The sequence below is a fragment of the Morone saxatilis genome, unplaced genomic scaffold (assembly GCF_004916995.1).
Source record: "Morone saxatilis isolate NCDOM2014 unplaced genomic scaffold, NCSU_SB_2.0 Contig1, whole genome shotgun sequence".
NCBI classification, from domain to species: Eukaryota; Metazoa; Chordata; class Actinopteri; family Moronidae; genus Morone; species Morone saxatilis.
The window spans coordinates 3,131,632-3,151,961 of record NW_023339651.1 but is presented as its reverse complement, the minus strand read 5'-3'; the positions used below and the strand labels follow the sequence as shown (position 1 = coordinate 3,151,961).

Below are 20,330 nucleotides of genomic sequence, written 5' to 3'. Positions count from 1 at the left end.
TCACTTATTTCACACATATTTTCTCTATTTCTCAAATCTTTAATCAAATCCAACAATCTGGCCGGAAAGCATTTTAACTGAGGTCAGGTTAATCCTCCGGTTGTTGGAGAGAACCAGCTCGGACATTTTGTTCCAACTCCCCAGTCAGAGTCGCAGAAAAGAGACCTCCAATCTACGAGGGTGCTGGTGATTGAAATTCAATCATTCTGCCTCCAAAACATTTGGAGTGAAGTGCCTCGTACTGTAAATTTGAGGATTTCTCTGTATTATTCAGCCTGTTGCTGCCATCTGCACTGCTGAGTGATCTCTATTGTGATTACTCTGCATTACCAAATGCTAGAAAACCTGTGAGATAATTCCACTTATTACAATGTAAATTTATTCCTGTATTAAAATGTGTAAAAAAGTTTCAACGATGCTTCAAACTAGATAGGTCACTCCACTGCTTTCCCTGCATTTACGGGAGAAAACACCTATGAATAAAATCTTAAATCACTTTTCGGATTATAAAGCCAAACCAAGTCAGCAAAGTCCCTCATTTTTAGACTGCAGCACAGAATTATTAGATAAAATATGCAGTCCACTGCTGCTATAGACATGATTCTTTTCAACTTTAAGAACTTCTAGAGTTAGTGGATGCTAAACTCTGCGCTCTTCGACGACGTGGGTGGCTGATGGAAACATGGAAGAAATGTGTCACTGTCACCTCAACAGATGCCTCTATTAAGATATACTATCTTAATGAGGAGGAGGTAAAAATGTTCATAGGCATCAAACCCTCATATTTAATGGTAAAAAGGGTGTATAAGCTTTTTTTGTTATTTAATTTGTGTTAGAGGAGGCAGAGTTTGCAAGGTAGTATTGCTGATTAATAAGAGTGTGTGTGAATGAGGGCGATAAAATATGTTGTAGTGTAGACTGTGTACAGTATGTGTGCACTTGTGACTGCAAAACTGAGTATACTGGTGAGGAGGCAGGAAGAGCTGGAATATAAAAGATGATACCGCTGCGCTATTACCGTGTCTTCTGGCTCAAGGACTGAGTCTGTGTGAGCGGAGCTGAATCACTAACATGCCCACACAGATCACATCACCCAGGTACAAACTGAAAGATGCTGCCCTTGGAAGAAGTCAGTTCTTTTGCTCTTAAATACTCTCTATTGTACAACTGTGGACAGAAGAATGCTGCATTAGTCAGGGGGAAAGCGATTTGTACATTCTCTCCTCTCTTTTTTCCCTCCCAGTGCTGGACTGTCCAGCTTTGACTCTTCAGAGCTCCCGCAGCCTGGACGCCCTGTCCGACCTGAAGCTGCAGCGGCTGGAGGCAGAGCTCGAGGGGGCGCGGCATGAGGCCCAGGGGGCATGTCAGCGGGAAGAGGAGCTGAAGGGGGAGTGTGAGAGACTGAAGGAGGATATGAGGATGCTGCAGAACAGCCAAAGGGACAGGGTCAGTGTTAGTTTTAGTCTGTTTGGGGTGGTCCACATGGGTGGAGTTTACTGCATCTGACAGTTTAAATTATGTCAAGAATGCTATCAGAGAAACAGTGGACTTCAATACTTTCTTGTGATGCATTCCCTGGATCATGATTGATTTGCAGTACTAAGAGAATTGTATTTCTGTTGGATGGGAAGATTGATACCACTCTCATGTCTGCACATTAAATATGAAACTACAGCTAGCAGCCTGCATGATACTCACTGTCAGAGGCTGGTTAACATAGCTTAGCTTAGCACAAAGACTGGGGACAGCTAGCCTTGTTACTGTCCAAAGGTAATATAACACATGACCAGTTTATTTTTACGTTTAAGCTTCAGTGGACAAACCAAACAAGATATTATTTGTAAATTAGTGAGCTTTATAGGTATTGATAGCAGGCCTGTCTTACCTCAGCCAGGCTAGCTGTTTGCCTTGTATCCTTTGTGCTAAGCTAAGCTAACAAGCTTCTGGCCGAGGGTATATATTTACCATACAGACATAGATAGTGGTATCAATCTTTTCACCACTCTTCAGCAACAAAGATAATAACTTAACATGTCAAACTATTCCTTGAGTTCTTCTCACAGCTGATTTGCTGCCCGTTAATGACACATCACAGCATCCTATTACTCACTAAACAGAGAATAAAATCTCTCCAAATACAGTAATTCCTCTCTTTGTGGGACCAATATTGCATAAAATGTGGGCTTCCTGGATGAGCCATAAAAGTCCACAGTTGTGCATGTATACACAAATAAACACGCATACAGCGCTTGAATAATATTCATCAATGACTAAGACCTGTTTTCACCCACGCCCTTTTTTTTCTTTTAAACATGTTGTCTCGATTGGCTCCTGCTGTCAGATTTAGTCCAATATTCAACCAGCACCTGCATGCTAATCTAATTTCACGCTCTACTTCTGCAGGAAATGACTTCTCCGTGCAAGCAGTGTGATGTGGAGTGGATAAAGAAGGTGGGAGATGAGCAGTAAGTGACCACAACCGATCTCTGGGCAGAGGGAGAATGAAGAGAAGGAGGGGAGGGGGAAAAAAATAAAGGAACAATGGAAGGAAAGCAAGAGCACCAGGTAGTTATGTCAGAAATGAGAGATATTGGTTGAGCAAAAGGAGAAATGTTTGACAAAAGCTGTTGTTCATCTGTATCTTTATGCTCGAGCCGACCTCCAGGGGCCTCATTAGAAACTAGACGAGCTCTCCATCGCTGGATAACTGGGTTGAAACACAGTATTAATAAAGGAGTGTAATTGTGCACAAAAAGCTGCATTTACTATATATTACACTATATGTGCATTCAGCTGTAACACCATTAGTTCTGTATTAAACACTAGCTCAAGGAGGTTTTGGCAGGAGATTGGTCTGAGCAGTAGGGGGCAGTGTAAGCACAGTGTAGGACACCTTTCTGTCCATTTCCTCATGCCTGTGTACTTGTTGGACATCTTTATGAGACATTAAATCCAGTCGCATATATCTATACATTCTTCATCCCAGTCTTCCATACCTGAAACCTACACAAAATACACACACAAAAAAAGGAATATTAGTAGGATAGAAGTATTCAAGCTGCTGTGTTTCCACTCATTTCACATTTTTGTCACTTTCAGCCAACAGCACAAATGTGTTTAACTTGTACTGAAAGGAAAGAAAGTAACTTATCTTAGTGTCAGATTGCCCCAGGCTGTTTACAAGGTGTTGCAGGTAGAAAAAAAAAAAAAAAAGTTAAAACCACAGCAGGTCGACCAACTACTCCCACACAATGAAACCCCAGAAGTGTTTCGATGGGGAACAAACTGAAAGTAAATGGTGCGGCAGTGAAGAGAATTTTTACTGAGTGTGTGGTGGAAGCCCACTGCTTTTTCCAGACCTTGGTCACCTTTTGGTTTTACTCAACAATATCACTTACTCCCACTGAAAACGTACAATGCCTATACTTCGTTTCCTGGTGCTTTTTCTTGTAATTGGGCTCATTTAGTGTAAACTGCACAGATTGATATGGAAGATATTGCATGTGCTGTTTAGCGTATTAACACACCACCCTTGCCCTAATATTCATCAGCACTTTCTGATCCTATTCCTATAGAGTCTATTGGGGGAAAGTGGTGTTATTTAAAACTGAGGATTTTGTCAGTAAATAACTTTGACTGTGTGTAACTATTGATAACAGCTATTGAAAGGAAACTGATTTTATCTTTCATTCATCACAAGTACTTTTTTGATTACCTAGGCCAGTGGTACTCAAATGGTTTCTGGGATGCCCCATTCAGAAGCTGTAGAAAGATTTAGATCTATATCTATATCATTAACAATGATAGGGGAACCAAAACTTATAAAAAATGCATTAACACATTATATTTTGGAAGAGGATCTGAATCATGGAGCAGATTCACACATTGACCTGTCACATTGTTAGATAGGTCAACTGGGACAATTTGTTGCACATGTGTGAGCGAGTGTGTCGTAATTAAAGTAAATGCGTTGCCGTGACTAACCATACAACAAAAATAAAGCCATACAACAAACATAAAGCTCCCCTTAAACATCACAAACAAAATACCTTGACGGTTGTCTGCACTCTACTGACTGCGCACTTCTTTGTTTTTGTTAAAGTTGTACTTTTACAGCACTTCTCTCATTTTCCATCTGTTTTCTAAGAGACAGTGCAGTTTGTGGCTAATTCTGCAACTACTCACATCTTTCATGACTACATTTATGGAATTTCGTTTGTCTCACTCATAACTAATGATATGTGTTCGAACTACCCTCACCAACCACAAGCCAGGGTGCTGTACAGACGCTGGCAGCCACCTGGTAGGGCACCCCCTCCCCCCCACACATCAGTATGCAGAGTGACTGACTAATCCCTCTTCAACTTTCAGAAAGTGAGAGCCAATTTCCAATAAATCACAACATGATGATTTGAAATTGAAGAGGAATTCCCATTTCTAGTTGGTAATTCAAATAATTACAAATAAAGTAAAGATATGTTTGGGAAATGATATTGAGCCAGGCTTTTAAAACCATTAAATTTAGCTTTTGGAAATAATTTTCACATTTTAATTGATAATTAACTTCCCCAAAAACCCACTTAAAGTTACCAGGTAGCAAAGCTCAACATGCTGAATGTGTGGTGCATCATGGCTTGGTGTGAGAACTGTTTGACACCTCTCTGTGAGGGGTTAAAGTGGTTCATGTGCGGAGTAGAAGTAGAGTGTGACAGAGTGTGGACTGCAGAGTGTGAAAAGCCCCCATCATTTAACACCTGTTCCTTCTTGAGGCCGGAGACATGCAGCTTATACATTTCTCTTAAGCAGAGGTGGGAAGTAACGAAGTACAGATAATTCATTGTACTTCACTTGAGTAACTTTGTACTTCCTACACTTTTACAGAAACATCTGTAAACAGAACATTACTTTAGTTTTATTGCATTTAATGTGTGATTATTATTATTATTACTTTGCATCATTGACAAAAACGCTGAGTTTCCATTAGCTTTGCACAGAAACAGCCAGAAGAAATCTCCTCAGAGAAACCAAGAGAGTAGCTTTATACTTTAAGTACATTTTACAGCCTTTTTCACTGTTACTTGAGTAAAGAAGTTAAAACTGTATGTAAAGAATGCTTCTGCCACCTCTGCTTTTATGTACCAGCAAAATCTTAAGAAAACACAATGTCGTTAATGTGAGTGACTGCGCCAGTAGGTTTGAATAAGAACATTTATTAGACAACAAAGAGGAGCTCAGATCTCACAGGCAGCTGCAGTGACGGCTCTTTCTTTGAAACGTCTGATCAGAGGTCAGATTTCAGCCCACACTCTTCACTTCATCTCCCACATACATACACGCACACACACAAACACACACAAACATACTCTTGCACCTGATCGATTCGGTGACACGACTCTTTCATCAGCGCCGCATTGGCATTATCACACCCCTCCTACACACTGTACTGTACATTGTACAGTAAGTGCGTGCAGTTACAAGCATACAAGCGAAGAAAAAAGGAAACACAATGCAAAATAACAGACGTACAGTATGCTGCAAGTGTGCAAAGTATTTTTAGATATACAAAAACAAACAAGGGACCTGCATTTCACACAGAATACAGGCAATGAATGAGAAATGTTCTTCCTGCGTGCGCTCGTGTTCTCGTGTTCACACATCTGCTTTACTACATAGTTCCAAGCGTGAGCGGTTCTGCAGTCTGACCCGGGTCTCTGACACAGACTGTCGAAACACACAAGCGAATTTTGAAAAGTGAGACAGTACATGTGTGAAAAGGAAGAGGTGCATTAATGTGTTAAAGTGTTAAGAAATTCAGCATTTAGAAAGAAAGAAGAACAGCGCAGAGTGTCAAGTGAGAGTAGTAAGGAGAGGAAGTGGATTACAATTTACAGGCACTTCAATCAATATCAATATCATACTGCATGCTCCACCCACCATGCCAGTAAGTAACCTAATGATTGTGATTTTCCTACTGAGTTTGTCTGTATGTTTGCATGAAGCTTTGACCCAAAGCCACAAATATAGTATGTGCATTTGTTTTTTTACCACAGACGACCCTGAATCATTTGTTAATACCAGGTTCCACCAACTCGTACCACAAGGATGGATGCTGTTTGTTATAAGGTGGGGGATGACAGGGGGTTTGATACCCCACTCTGACTCTGTTTGAGTCATAGAAGGTGGGTGGAAAACTAGGTGGGCCAGTTGCAAAAGCCAACTAACAAATGGAAGTTATGACTTATATTCAGTTTTTTTGAAATTGTGAACTTCCTTGAAATGGGGTCCCTGAGTTTATTTTAAATTATTTTAGGGTGATAACCTTAAAAAGCAGTTTATCCTTGTTTTAAACGTGTGAAGAAGCAACACATCACTTGTGTTGGCAAGCATGTTTTCAGTGCACGTCTTTGTGGATAGCTGCAAAATATAAAGAGGTGCAGAATGATATTGTAGTTCAGACAAAGTAATATACAGTGTTCTTTTTAAGTAGCAAGCTTACATACACAAGTGGGAAGACTCAATTAAGTTAGTACGTGGGTGTGCTGGGGAACATATTTTTAATTAGACAGTGTGTTTTATTTGCTGTGTAGGCCGGATACACAAGTGTCTTTCTTTTCTTTTCTTTTTTCTTCGGTGCAGTGGAAGTTCATATCTATTCCTACTGACGCAGAAGAAATCCCCAGGATATGCATATGTGTTGTTTGTCATGTTTTTATCTGCCACGATCTCTATGGAAGAGTGAACTGAGTCAAATTCTAATCAACAAAGAGGTTAAATTGATAATCAGATGTGCTTTATCAGATCTACTGTAAGTCTGGCAAAAATGTGGCATTTGTCTGCAACAAACTTGTTTTTTCTGTATGTTTCCGTTCATTAGTACTGTTCAAGTTGTCTGTCTAACATTTAGTTTTTCTTTAAATGTTTTAAATACTGTAATTGATAAAAGACGGCCACTTTGGTGTACTTTTTTACAGTAAAGGCAAGTTTATTTTTATAGTACATTAAACACGCAAAGACAATTAAGGGTTTTAGTATGATGCATTAAAAACACAAAAAAGAAAGAAAAACAATTTCAAAAGGTTAAAGTGCAAATGAAAATAATAGAAACCTTTTAAAGGAAATGAAAACGCTAAGAACACAAGGACAAGATGATTCATAATGACTGTTTAAGTTTCAGTCAGGCAGGGCACAACATAAAAGTCTTTAACCTCGATGTAAAGGTGGTCGAAGTTTAATTTCTTTAAGTTTGCTTATTTATTGTTGCATTTATGAAACTTAACAAAACTGTCTGGTCTTGATAAAAGAATTTACTCACACTGGCAGGATAAAGTGATTATCTTAACAGATCTCAAGTTAGATTTCGAGGGGTTTCACGTCTCGCCCATCTTGCAGTTAAAAGTTTAATCTACCACTTTCGATGCTAGAATGAGTAAATTTCAGGTCAAGACTGGGGAGTTTATAAAAATTGGTTAAACATTCGAGATAAGCTGGCTGTTATCAGATTTGGCCCTGGCAGTGACTAACTACTATAGTTGCCTCTGCCATATGCAAACTGCAATATTTGCTTTTAACAACATACCGTAAATATCACCCATTATCCCATCTAAGCTCTACCATAGATGCTTAGACATGTACAGTGTGTCTACTTGAATAAGGCTTGCCTCGCAATAATTTATGTTGTGGGATTCAGATCAGTTTCAAGCAAATGAGTTGAGACAAAGTCAGCTCGTTGCCATGGGTAAAAGACACAGAAGCATGTAAGCCAACCATCGTTGTTTACGGTTCTCAAAATAGAGTTGCTCTGTCAGTACGGCCCCTGAGAGAGTCATGACACATCTTGCATGAAATGGTGTGATTTTATGCACTTCAATTATGCACTGTGACTTTCTCTCTAAAAATATAAGCCTATAAGCCTCTCAATTAGCCAGCCTGATTTGTGAGGCTGTGTCAGTGCTGTAGAGCTCATTCAGTTTAAAGAGGAGATGAAGATCTGTGATGCAGTTCAGCTGCCCTCTGATAAACTTCCATCAATGGTGTACATTTTGATGATTAAAAAGAGATTGCAGTGTTTATATTCTTGTATGGTTCTAATACATTATCATTCCAGCAACATTGTAATATTCTGTAATGACAATGATTATGATAATTACATAATTGCCTCACTTCCTCCTTCCTCCAGGGTGAATTTAGCTCTGGCCTACACAGAGTTAACGGAGGAGCTGGGACGCCTCCAAGCCCTGAGCTCCAAGCAGACGGAGATCCTGAGGAAAGCCTCACAGGAGCAGGCTAGTCCAGGTTAGCATCTACAGTACACATATAAACTGCATATCAAAAATGTGGTTTAGTGTATTTAGTTGCTTTACTTGAATAAAAGTAGCAATACCAACTGTAACAGTATATACAGTAGCTACTGTATTCAAAATGTAGTTGGGAAAGGTAGAGAAAATTTTAACCACTCTATAAGTGTTATACTGTATGCCTCTAAACAATGGCCTGTGCCACTCTAATTCCATAAAAGAACTTCTGGTTGTGATTTGTTGCTTCAGTTTTCTTGCTAAATAACAGATATGTTGATGATAATGAGTACAACTTTCGAATGCTAAACAGTAGCAACACCTTTCTCTTCCTGCACATGCAGTCACACACATAGCTAATGTCTCACAACTGTGCATCTACTACCTACCACAAACCCAAAGGCACCTCATGCTTTGCCTTTAGTGAGCTGTAGATAGCAAAAACTGGAAAACGATGTTGCGTAAATCGATTAACACATTTTTATCCAGCTATGAGATTCATTCTCAGAGAAAAACCCCGACTGCATTAGACGTTTCCCGATGGTGATGTAGTGTCACATTAATTTAGAAAATGCGACTTGAATGGCACCTCTGCATAATTAGTTAAAAGATCGTTCAAGTAATATGATTGCCTCTTTTATTTTTAACAACGAAACGAATTATTGAAATTATCAGCGAAGTGGGAATTTGTGTGTAGCCATAAAACTTTTCTTGGGTGTTACACTGTAAGAGTAAGCATGAGCTGAATAGCCCCATTTGAGAGTTTCCTCTTCATTCTGAGGTTCAGAGAGTGCTTTAGAGCACAAACACCCCCTCCCTTTTAACACCTAAACCAACTGGCCATAAATGATGTTTCCTCTTTTATATGGGAAGTGGAGCTGAAGTGGTGACTGCAGGGGTGACTGACTCATCAACATATCTCGCAATTACACGAAACTGTACTGTACTTGTGAAGATACAAATCTTTTTTATGAATACATAGAGGAAAATAATGTGCATTTCTATTAAGTGAACATCCTGGTACAGCGCCTGTAGGAAACCTATTTTTGTAAAAACCTGCTATGAACGTCTCACAATAAAAAAACATATTAGCAATTTTAATGCCAAACATTGTAAAACCTGCCATGAACGTCTTCCAATAAACTACATTTTAGCAATTTCAGGGCCAAGCAATGAGAACAATCTGTCTCTACCGGAAATGTCGACAGCTAGATTTGTGTGAATGTTGTGGTGCCAGCCTTGGTTATACCTAGCATTTCACTACATCTCACATGACCACTTGTGATCAGATTACACTTCCCCACTCTATATGCCCATAAACACGTACGTCATTTGTGGGTTGTGATATGAATCATGCAGTTTCCATTGTACTGACTCTCCGGCCCAAATGGAAATCAGACATTGTGTTACGTTTGTCCTCTGTCCATGCAAATCCTTTTTGCCTGTTGCTATGGATTCTATGTGTAGTTTCAAACTATATGACTCCATTGGCAGGCAAATAAGTACAGACTTACGCTTATGCAGAGGACGTCAGTTAAGTATGCGGTCCTTCAATGTGGTCCAGGATACATTTGCATACACACAGCTCCAAATGTGGTCTGAATGATCGGATCTCAATGCGTCTTGAGTGCATTGACACGTGTATATAGAGCTGTCCCACTTGTGATTGGATCACCCAAGACGCATGTGTAAACAGGGCTCCCTTCTTATTACACTAAATGGCTAAAAGTCTGTGGACATATAGACGTTACACTAATGGACTAATGTTGAACATCTCATTCCAATACCATGGGCATTAATCTGCAGCTTTAACAGCTTCTACTCCTCTGGGTAGAATTTCCACAAGATGTTGAAACTGGCTGCAGGGATTTGCTCCCATTCAGACACAAGAGCATTAGTGAGGTCCAACACTAATGTTGGTGAAAAGGCCTGGCTTGCAGGTGTTGGATGGGGTTGAGGTCAGGGATCCCTGCAGGCCAAAGAAGTTTTTCCACACCAAACTGGTGAAACCATTTCTTTGTGGACCTGGCTTTGTGCATGCAAGCATGCTAAAACAGGAAAGGAAACAAACACATAAAGAATGATTAAAGTAAGGCCTAGTAAGTAGTAAGTAAGTCAACCCTAAACCAAAAGTAGAAACCCAAAGGTATATGCACAAGGGTGTACACATACTATTGGCCATATAGTGTAGTAACAAGTTACCAAACTTTTCAAATGTGTTTTTATGTGCTTGTTTTGTTCCCTCAGTCCAGCGTCACTCTCCCATCCACCACCAGCGCCACTCTCCAGTACCTCAGCGCCACTCGCCCATCTCACAGCGCCATTCTCCAGTCCCGCCTCCACAACACCATTCTCCAATCCAACAGAGACGCTCCCCGGTGCTGCAGCGCCTTTCCCCAGACATGCACCGCCGCTCACCCCTGTTGGACGTCAATGACGGACCGGCCTCTTACTCCTGCCGGCCACCCAGCCAGCACCTGAGGGCCAGCTTCCAGGGCCGTCGCAGTTACTCTGAGGTTGCCGACCCCTCGGCTTACCAGTGCCCACCCCGCTTCTCACTGGACCCTGTCTCAACACTGCCTAAGCCCCGGCCCTACATTGATAGCTACGCAAAACAGCAGCCCCAACATGTGGGCAATCCTCATGGTGGACTGCAGCACAGAGTCTCCCCGTCTCCCCATCAAGGTGGTGGAGGAGGAGACGGGGGTCTTGGGGAGAGTTCTATGCGCCACTCAAGAGAGATGCCGTTCCCACTGTCTGAGGTGGCCCACCTGCATTTTGAGCCCCCTCCTCCCTCCACACCGGCCCCCCAGCCACCACAGTCCTCTGAAGATGAGGAGGAGTGGACCTGCCCACATCCCATCAGCCCACCACGGACGCTGGGCGTGCTCTCTGCTGCGGTGCCCAGTGGCGTCATGAGAGGCCCAGCGTCCTGCTCAGCCTTCCCCATCCCTCAGAGGTCTAACACCCTCAGCTGCCACCCACAGCCGGGGTACATGTCAGCAGAACATGCTCAGTCCTGGCCTTCAATCAATGTGAGTTAAGTGTAAAACTTGATTTCATCTGTGTAAAAGAGTTTAAGTTACGCGTTTGAGTGATTTTAAAACCATGAAGTTGCAGCAATGAAAATGCACAGTGTCCTGTGTCACTAGTTACTGAGTTGGTTCACAGGAAATAATTTGTATTTAACCCTTGAGACTATTTGCATTGAATGCTGCTTTTTCACACTGAATGTCACAATCATCAAAAGGTATCAGTCTTTTTTTTCTTAGTTCCTTTAAAGTAGTGGTTTATTCTGAGAGTAAGATGAGAAGTGTGATATCAATCTGATGTGTTGTGCATTAAGTACCAAATTGATGAAGGTTCCCTAACCTTAATGAAGCACTTATTTATTTATTGGCCTTTTATTGCCTTTAATTGTCAGTGGCAGCTCAACAGTGACAGGAAATGGGGGGAAAGAGAGGGAATTACACACACCACAGGGGGGCACGCACAGGTCACAGGTTGGAGTCGAACACATGGCCACTGCAGCAAGGACTCAGCCTCAGCCTGAGCTACCAGGAAGTACTTACTTTAACCAAAAGGATCTTTACCTCATTTTAAAGATGTTGTTTTTTTAAACCTAAAACAAACCTTAACTTTAAGCTTTGTCAGGTTAAAAATTAAATTTTTTCTAACAAGGATTTCAACAGTTTTGGAAGGCACTGACAGATGGCATTGTCCTATGGAGGGGTGGCAGATCAGATCGCTTATATGTGTCGTTCTGGAGGGCAATTCCAAATGACATACTTGGTTGTTGTTAAATAAGCACTGTGCTTAACACACATGCATGAAATATTACGGATATTAATCTCCTCTTCTTACTCTCGGAAATAAAGCAAAGGAAGGTTTCCACCTGGATTTACTACTGGTCGGTTTATCTCATGCCAAAACCCTGTTGTGTAAGTCTGAAGTGATAACTCATCAAGTAGTGATGTAATTTTGTTGCCTTCCACAGAATGACTAACACAATCCTGTGGAGTAAGTAAGTTGAGGACCGCATGTGATTTATCCTTATGTCTAATTGTGTGTGTGTGTGTGTGTGTGTGTGTGTTGCTCTGCAGCTCTGGATGGAGACCGAGGAGAGTGACATGCGGAGCTGCCCTCTCTGCCAGCTGATATTCCCTGTCGGTTACCCTGACGATGCCCTCATCAAGCACATCGACTCCCACCTGGAGAACAGCAAGATCTGATTGCCATGGCAACCAGCCCGCACATATCTCTGCGGCCTCTTCTTATAGATTATGTAAGAGATTGGCAGACCCAGCCAAATGGAAAGTCGAATGTAGAATCACAGGCGACCTATTTTGCGGTGCGAACCAGTTAGCTGTGTGCGGTAATCTATAGGTAGGGACGCAAAATGGGCGCAGGGGCCTGGTATATATGGAAGTACTTAAACACGGGTCTGTGTTGGATTTGTGAGTCCACATGCAGTCCTTTACTGATCGCCCTTAAGACAGCTCTGCCTGTATAATCACTGGCTCTGGTTGCTGCTGTTTTGTTATGAGTCTTGTTGTGTGGTTTCAGGCAGTTTCAGGTGTTGTGTTGTTTTTCGCTTCACAGTGTAGTATACATTGATTTAGCAAAGTAAGCCAAAGAAGAGGTATGAGAGGCAGGCTTGAAGGTTCAGGGGCTCTGCATGTCAAAAAGTTAGTTTAGTGTTTCAACAGTAATGATCAGGGAGATCTGAGGCGTCCTTTTTTTAACAGACTATTCTCACCACTTAGCTTTAATTACTTTACACCTGCTTGGACATTTTCTATCTCACACACCTACAGTATCTCTTGCAGAGGATTCTGTGCAGTAAGTGCCAAGGACAGTGATCTGGTAGAAGTTGGCTTATTGAAATGATCTGACAGATATACAAAGTCATGTGGGATGATGATTAGTCATTTGATTGTAGATGTGAAGTTTTTGATGCTGACACTGTGAAGGAATTTTGACTGATTTTCTGTCAATCAGGGTTTGATGCCAGTTCACTTTTTTTGTTTTTCTATGGCAGTTAAGAAAGTATTAAACATTCCAGTCTCACATTTCAACTACTGAAACCAACTGACAAGCTGGGGAACATGAATGTGAAAGTATGTTTGGATCAAGGCGGTTTTACCCAAACAGAGTTAAGATGATGCCCTGCAGGGCGGGGCACTGATGTGTCTTCTCTACTAGGGAAACATTTTGTCAGAATATACCTTTATGCTTGCGGCCTGTTAAAAAAAAAAAAAAAAATCTAAAGTATCTTAGCACTTTAAGTTAGCATAGCCTATACAATGTATATGTTTTCAGTCCCCATATATATTTTCCATGTATAATTTACTATTTATATTGTCAATCTGTAAGGCAAAAAAATATGAAGATATATTTTTGCAAATGTTAATGCACCACATGTCTCATGTTGGTGTCGTTCCCATGTGCTTGCACACTGCTGTATATAGAGGAGTTGAAGATCCAAATCCCACCACATGGGATACTTTTCTGTACAAAGACTTTAAATTATCAACTGGGATTCTCATCGGTCTTCCTAAAGATCTGACCTTCAAAACAGTTTGATGTCACGACTGCCCAGACCACCCAACAAAAAAAACAAAAACAAAAAAAAGAACACACACAGCTGGCTGCATGAGATAAAGACTTCTGACCTGCTTCGAGGAAAAAGTGGCAGGCTTTTTAGTGTACTGTATTTCTATCTCGGAGATCTGATACCAGAAACATCATCTCCAATCAGCAAAGTTATCTCTGCAGGGTTTCAGCAATGACAATACTCTTCTTTTGATACATGGGTTTAGTTTTTATCACAAGTGGAATCTTAATGCGAGATCTGCTTGTGGGACGTGAACTTCTTTTTTGAGAAAAAAAAAGAAAAACAACAAAGTTACACTGATGTCAGCTACTCTGAGGCTTTCAGTTCCATGTGCAGTTTCTAATATGGGGATGTCCCTACACACCTACCCATGCATTTAAATTGACTGGAAGTTATTGAAGAGATGAAATGCGGTAGATTAGAGCACATATTGTAGGACAGCGGTTGTGGCAGCAGGATGATGTAGGTTTCAACATAGGTTTCAAATCCTTGTTTGCCCACCTGAAGTACTCTTGAGCAACACACTGAGTCTCTACAAGCTCTGGAGGCTTTGCTCCAGGCTATGGCTTTACAAGGAAGGTTTAAAGAGAATTTTTCAGTGGGGGGATTAAATTATCAGATTAAAGAGTAACTGGTTTATTACCTCCTGGACCTAGACCTTGTTCTAGCAGGTTTGGACACTGGTTTTGTTGGTCACGATAACATCATAGTCACCTGGTTAATTGCTGAGATCCGGGAAAGCCCCAGTATTGCTAAAAATAGAAGTCGGACAAGTTGCTGAACTGCTGTTACTGACGTGCTAACTGCTAACATGCCAACCAGTCAGTCACAATAATTCTGTGAGCCTTTCCATTTTCTCCACAGAGTGCTGTTTACTTTGAACAACATTTTGTTCAACAAAAGGTTATTGAAGAGTGAAATTAAAGCCATTAGTTAGCTTAGCTGTGTCACTAACTAACATTAAGTTCACACTGTCTCATAATTACCCTTTGTAGAGCAGTTTGTACTGGCGTTCTCTCAAGCTGTGAAGATGACTTGCTGTTGGTCAGTGGTGCGAACTCAGCCAAGTCACTGTCGTTTTAGTGGCTCTAAAATAGTGAAAGCAAGGTTCCACAAACGAAGAATTATTGCACTTTTATGAAATATAAAAAAGGCAGAGGCTATGTATAAGGAGTGAGCCTTGTAACTAAACAGTTAATTGCGCATTAGGATTGGTTTGATTCAGCCCAGCGGGTGTTGATTGTGTTGCATCTATAAGTTTATTTAAAGAGGAGCTCTGTTTCATCCTGTGGCTGAAATCAGAAAAAAAAGTACCTACCACCCCCACAAACCAATTCCTGTGGAAACCCTAAAAACTGTTCAGAATTTCACAAGAAAAAGGTTTCAAGTTCGAAGCAATCTGAAAACAAAAGCATAATTCTATTCCTTGTGTGGGTTCTCTGACTGCTTGTGGTTCTTCCCAATTAGACTTGTTTTTAGCAATGTCACCAGGCTCAGAGACTTAAGCAATTAACTTGTTGATTACAATGTTCCAATAAACTGGAATTATCCTTAAAGAACTACATCCCTATGTGTACAATAAGGCAGTGCGGAGTTACTTGACCATTCAATCGAAGAGGGCTTTATCGACTACCAATTATTATCTACTGTATGTATGTTCCTATATCACTCTGTGTAAAAAATATTTAAAGTTGTGTACAGACAGGTATTTTGCAAGTGTGTAAGGCTAATGCAACATGTACTCTATTATTCAACAACTTCAAATTGGAGTGTCTGTAAATCAGTATATATAATCCTAGCCACCACCACACTACATATGAATTATATTCGAGTTATGTACAAGTACTACCCCACACCTTTCCTCTTTTACTCACTATGTAGTGATATGTCCTATCTCCTATGTAGATCCATCAGTTTTAAGCTGTGGGATGTGTGACAGTGAGCACTTTCAACCTTAGTCACATATGACATCAAATGATCTGGACTGACTGTACGACCACAAGTACACTAGGTTTAAAGAAAAATCACAAATGAATGTTTGTCTGAAGGTTTCAGAAAATATAAAGAAACAATAAGCGTGCTGATGCATATTTTTCTAGTCTGATTTATCATGCAGCAAAGAAAGAAAGAAGCACAAATGTGCATAGTTGTTTGTCTTCACTGCTGATGGTGTAATGTTGCATCATAAACTAGTAGTTCAACTGCATTTGGGAACTTTAAGTTAAGTTACGACTATGTAATTTGATTTTAACTGCAGCTGAGGTCAGATTTTTCACAAACAATATGTACTTTTTTCCCCCTAGAAAACCTACTTTTGTTCATGACAATATTTCCTGTATTTTGAAAAACAGAGGACATGGTTAACAGGTCTTCTTTTGTTCATGGCGGGGGGGCTGCATTGTGGTTAATGGTGCTGGGATGTTGTTGTTAGTAACCGCAACCTGTTGGCCAGCAGCAGCAATGTAGAGCAATCCCGCCCTGTATGAGCTCACACATTGCAGCACACATGTTATTTCAGCAACACTACAACACTGCACGTACAGAAGCTGTGCTGAGGTCCATCACATAAAGATGTGATGAGATAATTGCTAGTTCAGGTTTAAGATCTTAATTTTTGTCTAAAAAACTTAAAATCTGAAACCATCTCGTCTGTTTTTCCACTTTTTTGTGTCCTAAGAGCAAACTGACTCCTTGGTTTACTCAGGAGATCAACAGCAGTGGAAAGATCAAATCTGCCATCGTTAGATTCAATTTAAATATTTCTTCATCATGAAATTTCACTCAGATTTACTCAGGAGACAAACGGCTAGGTCCAACAAAGAGTAAGAGTTTTAAAAACCAGTCTGATTGTTCATTCTTGTATAGCTCCACTCTCCTATAAGTAACTACGTGAGTCAGGTTGTTCTCCTGGGTAACATTAAGCGCGCATGGAGACCTCAACACTAATGAACTCTCCACAACACTAATGAGAAGTAATGGCTACTCCACAGCATTTGTGTGGTGGAACAGCACTGCTGGCATTCAATGACTTTACGAGTGTGATAAACAAAATGAAAGCAACAACAGAGTCACTTTTTCTTTCTCTCTGTGTCTGTAAATACCCCTATAAATAAACTGGAACTTGCACTGAAATAATGTATGAACTGGCTTCTTTATGCACAAACCATGATGTAATTTGCTCTCGGCTGCATTTCACATTCTTTGTCTTCACTGATGTTGACTGCAGAGCTTGTGACGCACATGAAGCTTGAAATTGTTTAAGGAGTTACACAGTTTGTGTCAAGAGAATTTAAAAAGCACAGATGTGGGTGAAAATCTGGCAACTTGTCTTCAATTTTAATGTTTTTAGAAGCATAAATATTGCTTGGGATTATCCAAACTACAACAAATAACAGCAATTTGTGTTCTTAATTATTTGAAAGAGGATGTAGAGTATGATCAGTGTATGTGCTGCATCTCTCTGCAGAAAGAAAGGAAGTTTGGTTTGGCAATACAGTAGGTGCTCACATGTGATATTTCAAACATTTTATTTCACAACTTCACCTGACAAGCTTTATATTCTTACTGTTTTATTTAAATACTGCACATGTTGAAACTTTCAAAACTAATATTTCTTTTATATCACATAAAGAGCTTCAAATTGTTGCCGTTAACTCCCATTTTTGATGGTTTTTTTATTGCATGCATATAACCCAGAGTGAAATTCAAGCCTCAAATGTATAAATACATCTCAATTATAGAATGACATGTTGATATTAAGTTATTAACAATCATTCAGCACTTGACAGATGATATTTCTGCAAAACTATTCAGCATTGGGGGTGGGTTTCGAAATGTATATATATATTTATGTTTATATTCAACATGCACAGTGCCCTTTGCACACACACACCCCTACTCACACACACAGAGGCTGTGATGGACACTTGTTTGAATTGTTGTGGCTGCAGAGTCCTGAGGAGCAGTAATCATGTTGTTAGTTTCAGTCAGCCAGGCCGGACGCTGCTGCTGAGAGTGCTGAGCTCGCTGTGAAAACATCCACATCACCCATTGATAACGCCCAGGTATGATACGCTGCAATTATCCTGTCAGTGGTCCACTTCAGCCAAGAAACAGATTGGAAGAGACCTCAACAGCTGCTATGTTGCTATTTGTTAGCAGCTAATATTTATGTTTCGTAGATCTCAGAAATAAGTTATTGCATCAATAAAATAAGTCAGTTTGTGAGCTCACATTAAAGTTAAAGGGAGGTGGTTGATATATAAACTTTGGTTTGTCTTTGTAGCTACTTAATTATATTAATATTATTAAATATTGTGAACTGAGAGTTGTTAAAAGTACAGCAAATATGATGACTATGTGTGTCTGCTTTGTTTGTGCATTCATTTTTTATAAACGATTATATTATTTTCCTGTTTCATCTGCATCACCATACTGATTGATGGAATTAAAACAGACACATTTTTACAAAATGACTTTACAGATTATAACCTTAATAATCATCTTATGGACTGCTTAATAGACGAAAAGCCCCATGACTATTTATTGATGACTTATTAATAACTGAAACTTAAATGATGAATGCAGCCTTGTCGGTTTCTTTAGTCAAATGTGTGTCCACGAGGTATAAATTCTTTTAATGTTTTTATTGGTCTTTATAAAATACTGTGACTGACCTGTAGAACATTAAAGTATTTAATCATTAAAAGTGTCTTTTGATAAAAGGGGGATACAAACAATTTCTCTTTATCATTCATTCACGTCTCACATATCTGTTCACACTGTGTTGATTGGCTGCATACAAAGCATGTCAGAATAAATCAACCAGTTTACAGAAAGTGCTTTTGTCATAAATGTGAGGAAAACTTTGGTGCACATAGAAAGTTATCAAGCAGACCAAAAACAAACAAAAAAAAGTCCTCTGACCCGTTTTGTGTGAAGTCAAGTTTGTTTTGTTTACCTCAAATCATAGCCTCCCTCCTTCAGCCGCCACCAAGTTTGTTTCCTACATCTTAACTCTGTGCCGCTAACCTCAATACATAGCCTACCTCAGGAAAAAGAAAAATGCACCCACCCATCCGGGCCACAAAACCACAGGCCTTGCAGACTTATGAGAAGCAGCAGTAAAAGCCTGTAGTGAGAACTAAAAAAAACACACATAAATTCAGTCAATAGGTGATGAAAAGCATCACATTCTGCTCACTGATCAAAAACAACAACTCCTCTGTACTTTCAAACACACACACTGCTTAGATACTGTAACCAGCAGGCATGTGTGACTCTGTATACACACATACACACACGTCCAAACACACAATTCTTAGAAGTCACAGTTTTTTTTGTCATTTCTCTATTTCCAGTAATCCTCACATCACTTCTTGTCTGTTGCCTTTGGAAATAAGATTACTGTTCAGTAAACTGTGGTTCATTGTTAACGTTTTGCTTATTCAAGGTTACATTTTAACTATTGTATGTTATCAGTATAATTTCCATGAGAAAGGATAATGCTTAAACATGTTGCTCACTTGCAATAACTACTCATATAAATAAGAATATTAATACAATTAATATGTATAACATGAAATAACAAAAATGTGCAATGCATCCAATTAGTTTTCCTTATATATACTTTACATTCTTTTACAGGAATAACTAGTGAGGCTCATACTGAAAAAAAAGTCACACTGTTTTCTAATTTTATGTTATTTGCGGGAAAAGCAGGTGTGACGCTGGTGAGTTCCCTTTATGTGTTGAAGTCCATCAGTGTTTACACACTGTTGACATTTGTAACTAATACTAAGGTTACAACAGGACCTTCTAGACGGTTCTTTATAATGTTGACCTTTATAAACTATTGAGTTCAGGAAATAAACGATATAAAAACAATTCCTCGCTGCTTGTAACGGATGAAAATCTAATAAGAAAGTCGTGATATCACAGACAGATCTGTGTTTGTCTAATAATTAAAGAGCTCAAAGCAACTTGAAGCCCTGTTCATTACATTAGTCTTACAGTAAACATACACAGTAAGTCTAACTTGAATTGTGCTACACATTGAATTAATGTATATAGCTGTTGTTGGGGGAACTTTATATGTGTATTGATGTTATTATATGTATATGTATGGTTATTTTGAGTGTTTTGCTTTATACAGGAAGTAGAAAACATTCTCCTTGGGGTTTTGCAGCTCTAAAAAAAAAAGTCTCTTCTTGGGCATGAAGCCATTGCATGTCATCAGTACAGAAGCGGCGTAAATAAGCACTTTCAAGTTTTCCCTAACTTACAGGTAAATAATTTAATTTTATATCCCATGTTTAGTTTGGGAAATGTTTCAACAGCCCACTAGATGGCCACATAAACCACATAAACCACAGAACTTCACTACACACATACTGCTCTGCCCAGGTCTTATTTACATATTG

General features: G+C 39.7%; 1 protein-coding gene across 1 annotated transcript in view; it reads left to right on the top strand.

Annotated features, from left to right (window-relative positions):
• tbkbp1 (TBK1 binding protein 1) overlaps positions 1 to 17,017 on the top strand; it is a 56,383-nt gene extending 39,366 nt beyond the window's left edge. Inside the window, exons 6-10 of the mRNA XM_035658155.1 lie at positions 1,244 to 1,446; positions 2,404 to 2,465; positions 8,177 to 8,292; positions 10,539 to 11,326; positions 12,395 to 17,017. Coding sequence (XP_035514048.1) covers positions 1,244 to 1,446; positions 2,404 to 2,465; positions 8,177 to 8,292; positions 10,539 to 11,326; positions 12,395 to 12,523 — 1,298 coding nt within the window. The 3' untranslated portion in view covers positions 12,524 to 17,017. The remainder of the gene's footprint in view (positions 1 to 1,243; positions 1,447 to 2,403; positions 2,466 to 8,176; positions 8,293 to 10,538; positions 11,327 to 12,394) is intronic.
• Positions 17,018 to 20,330: the final 3,313 nt, after the last annotated feature.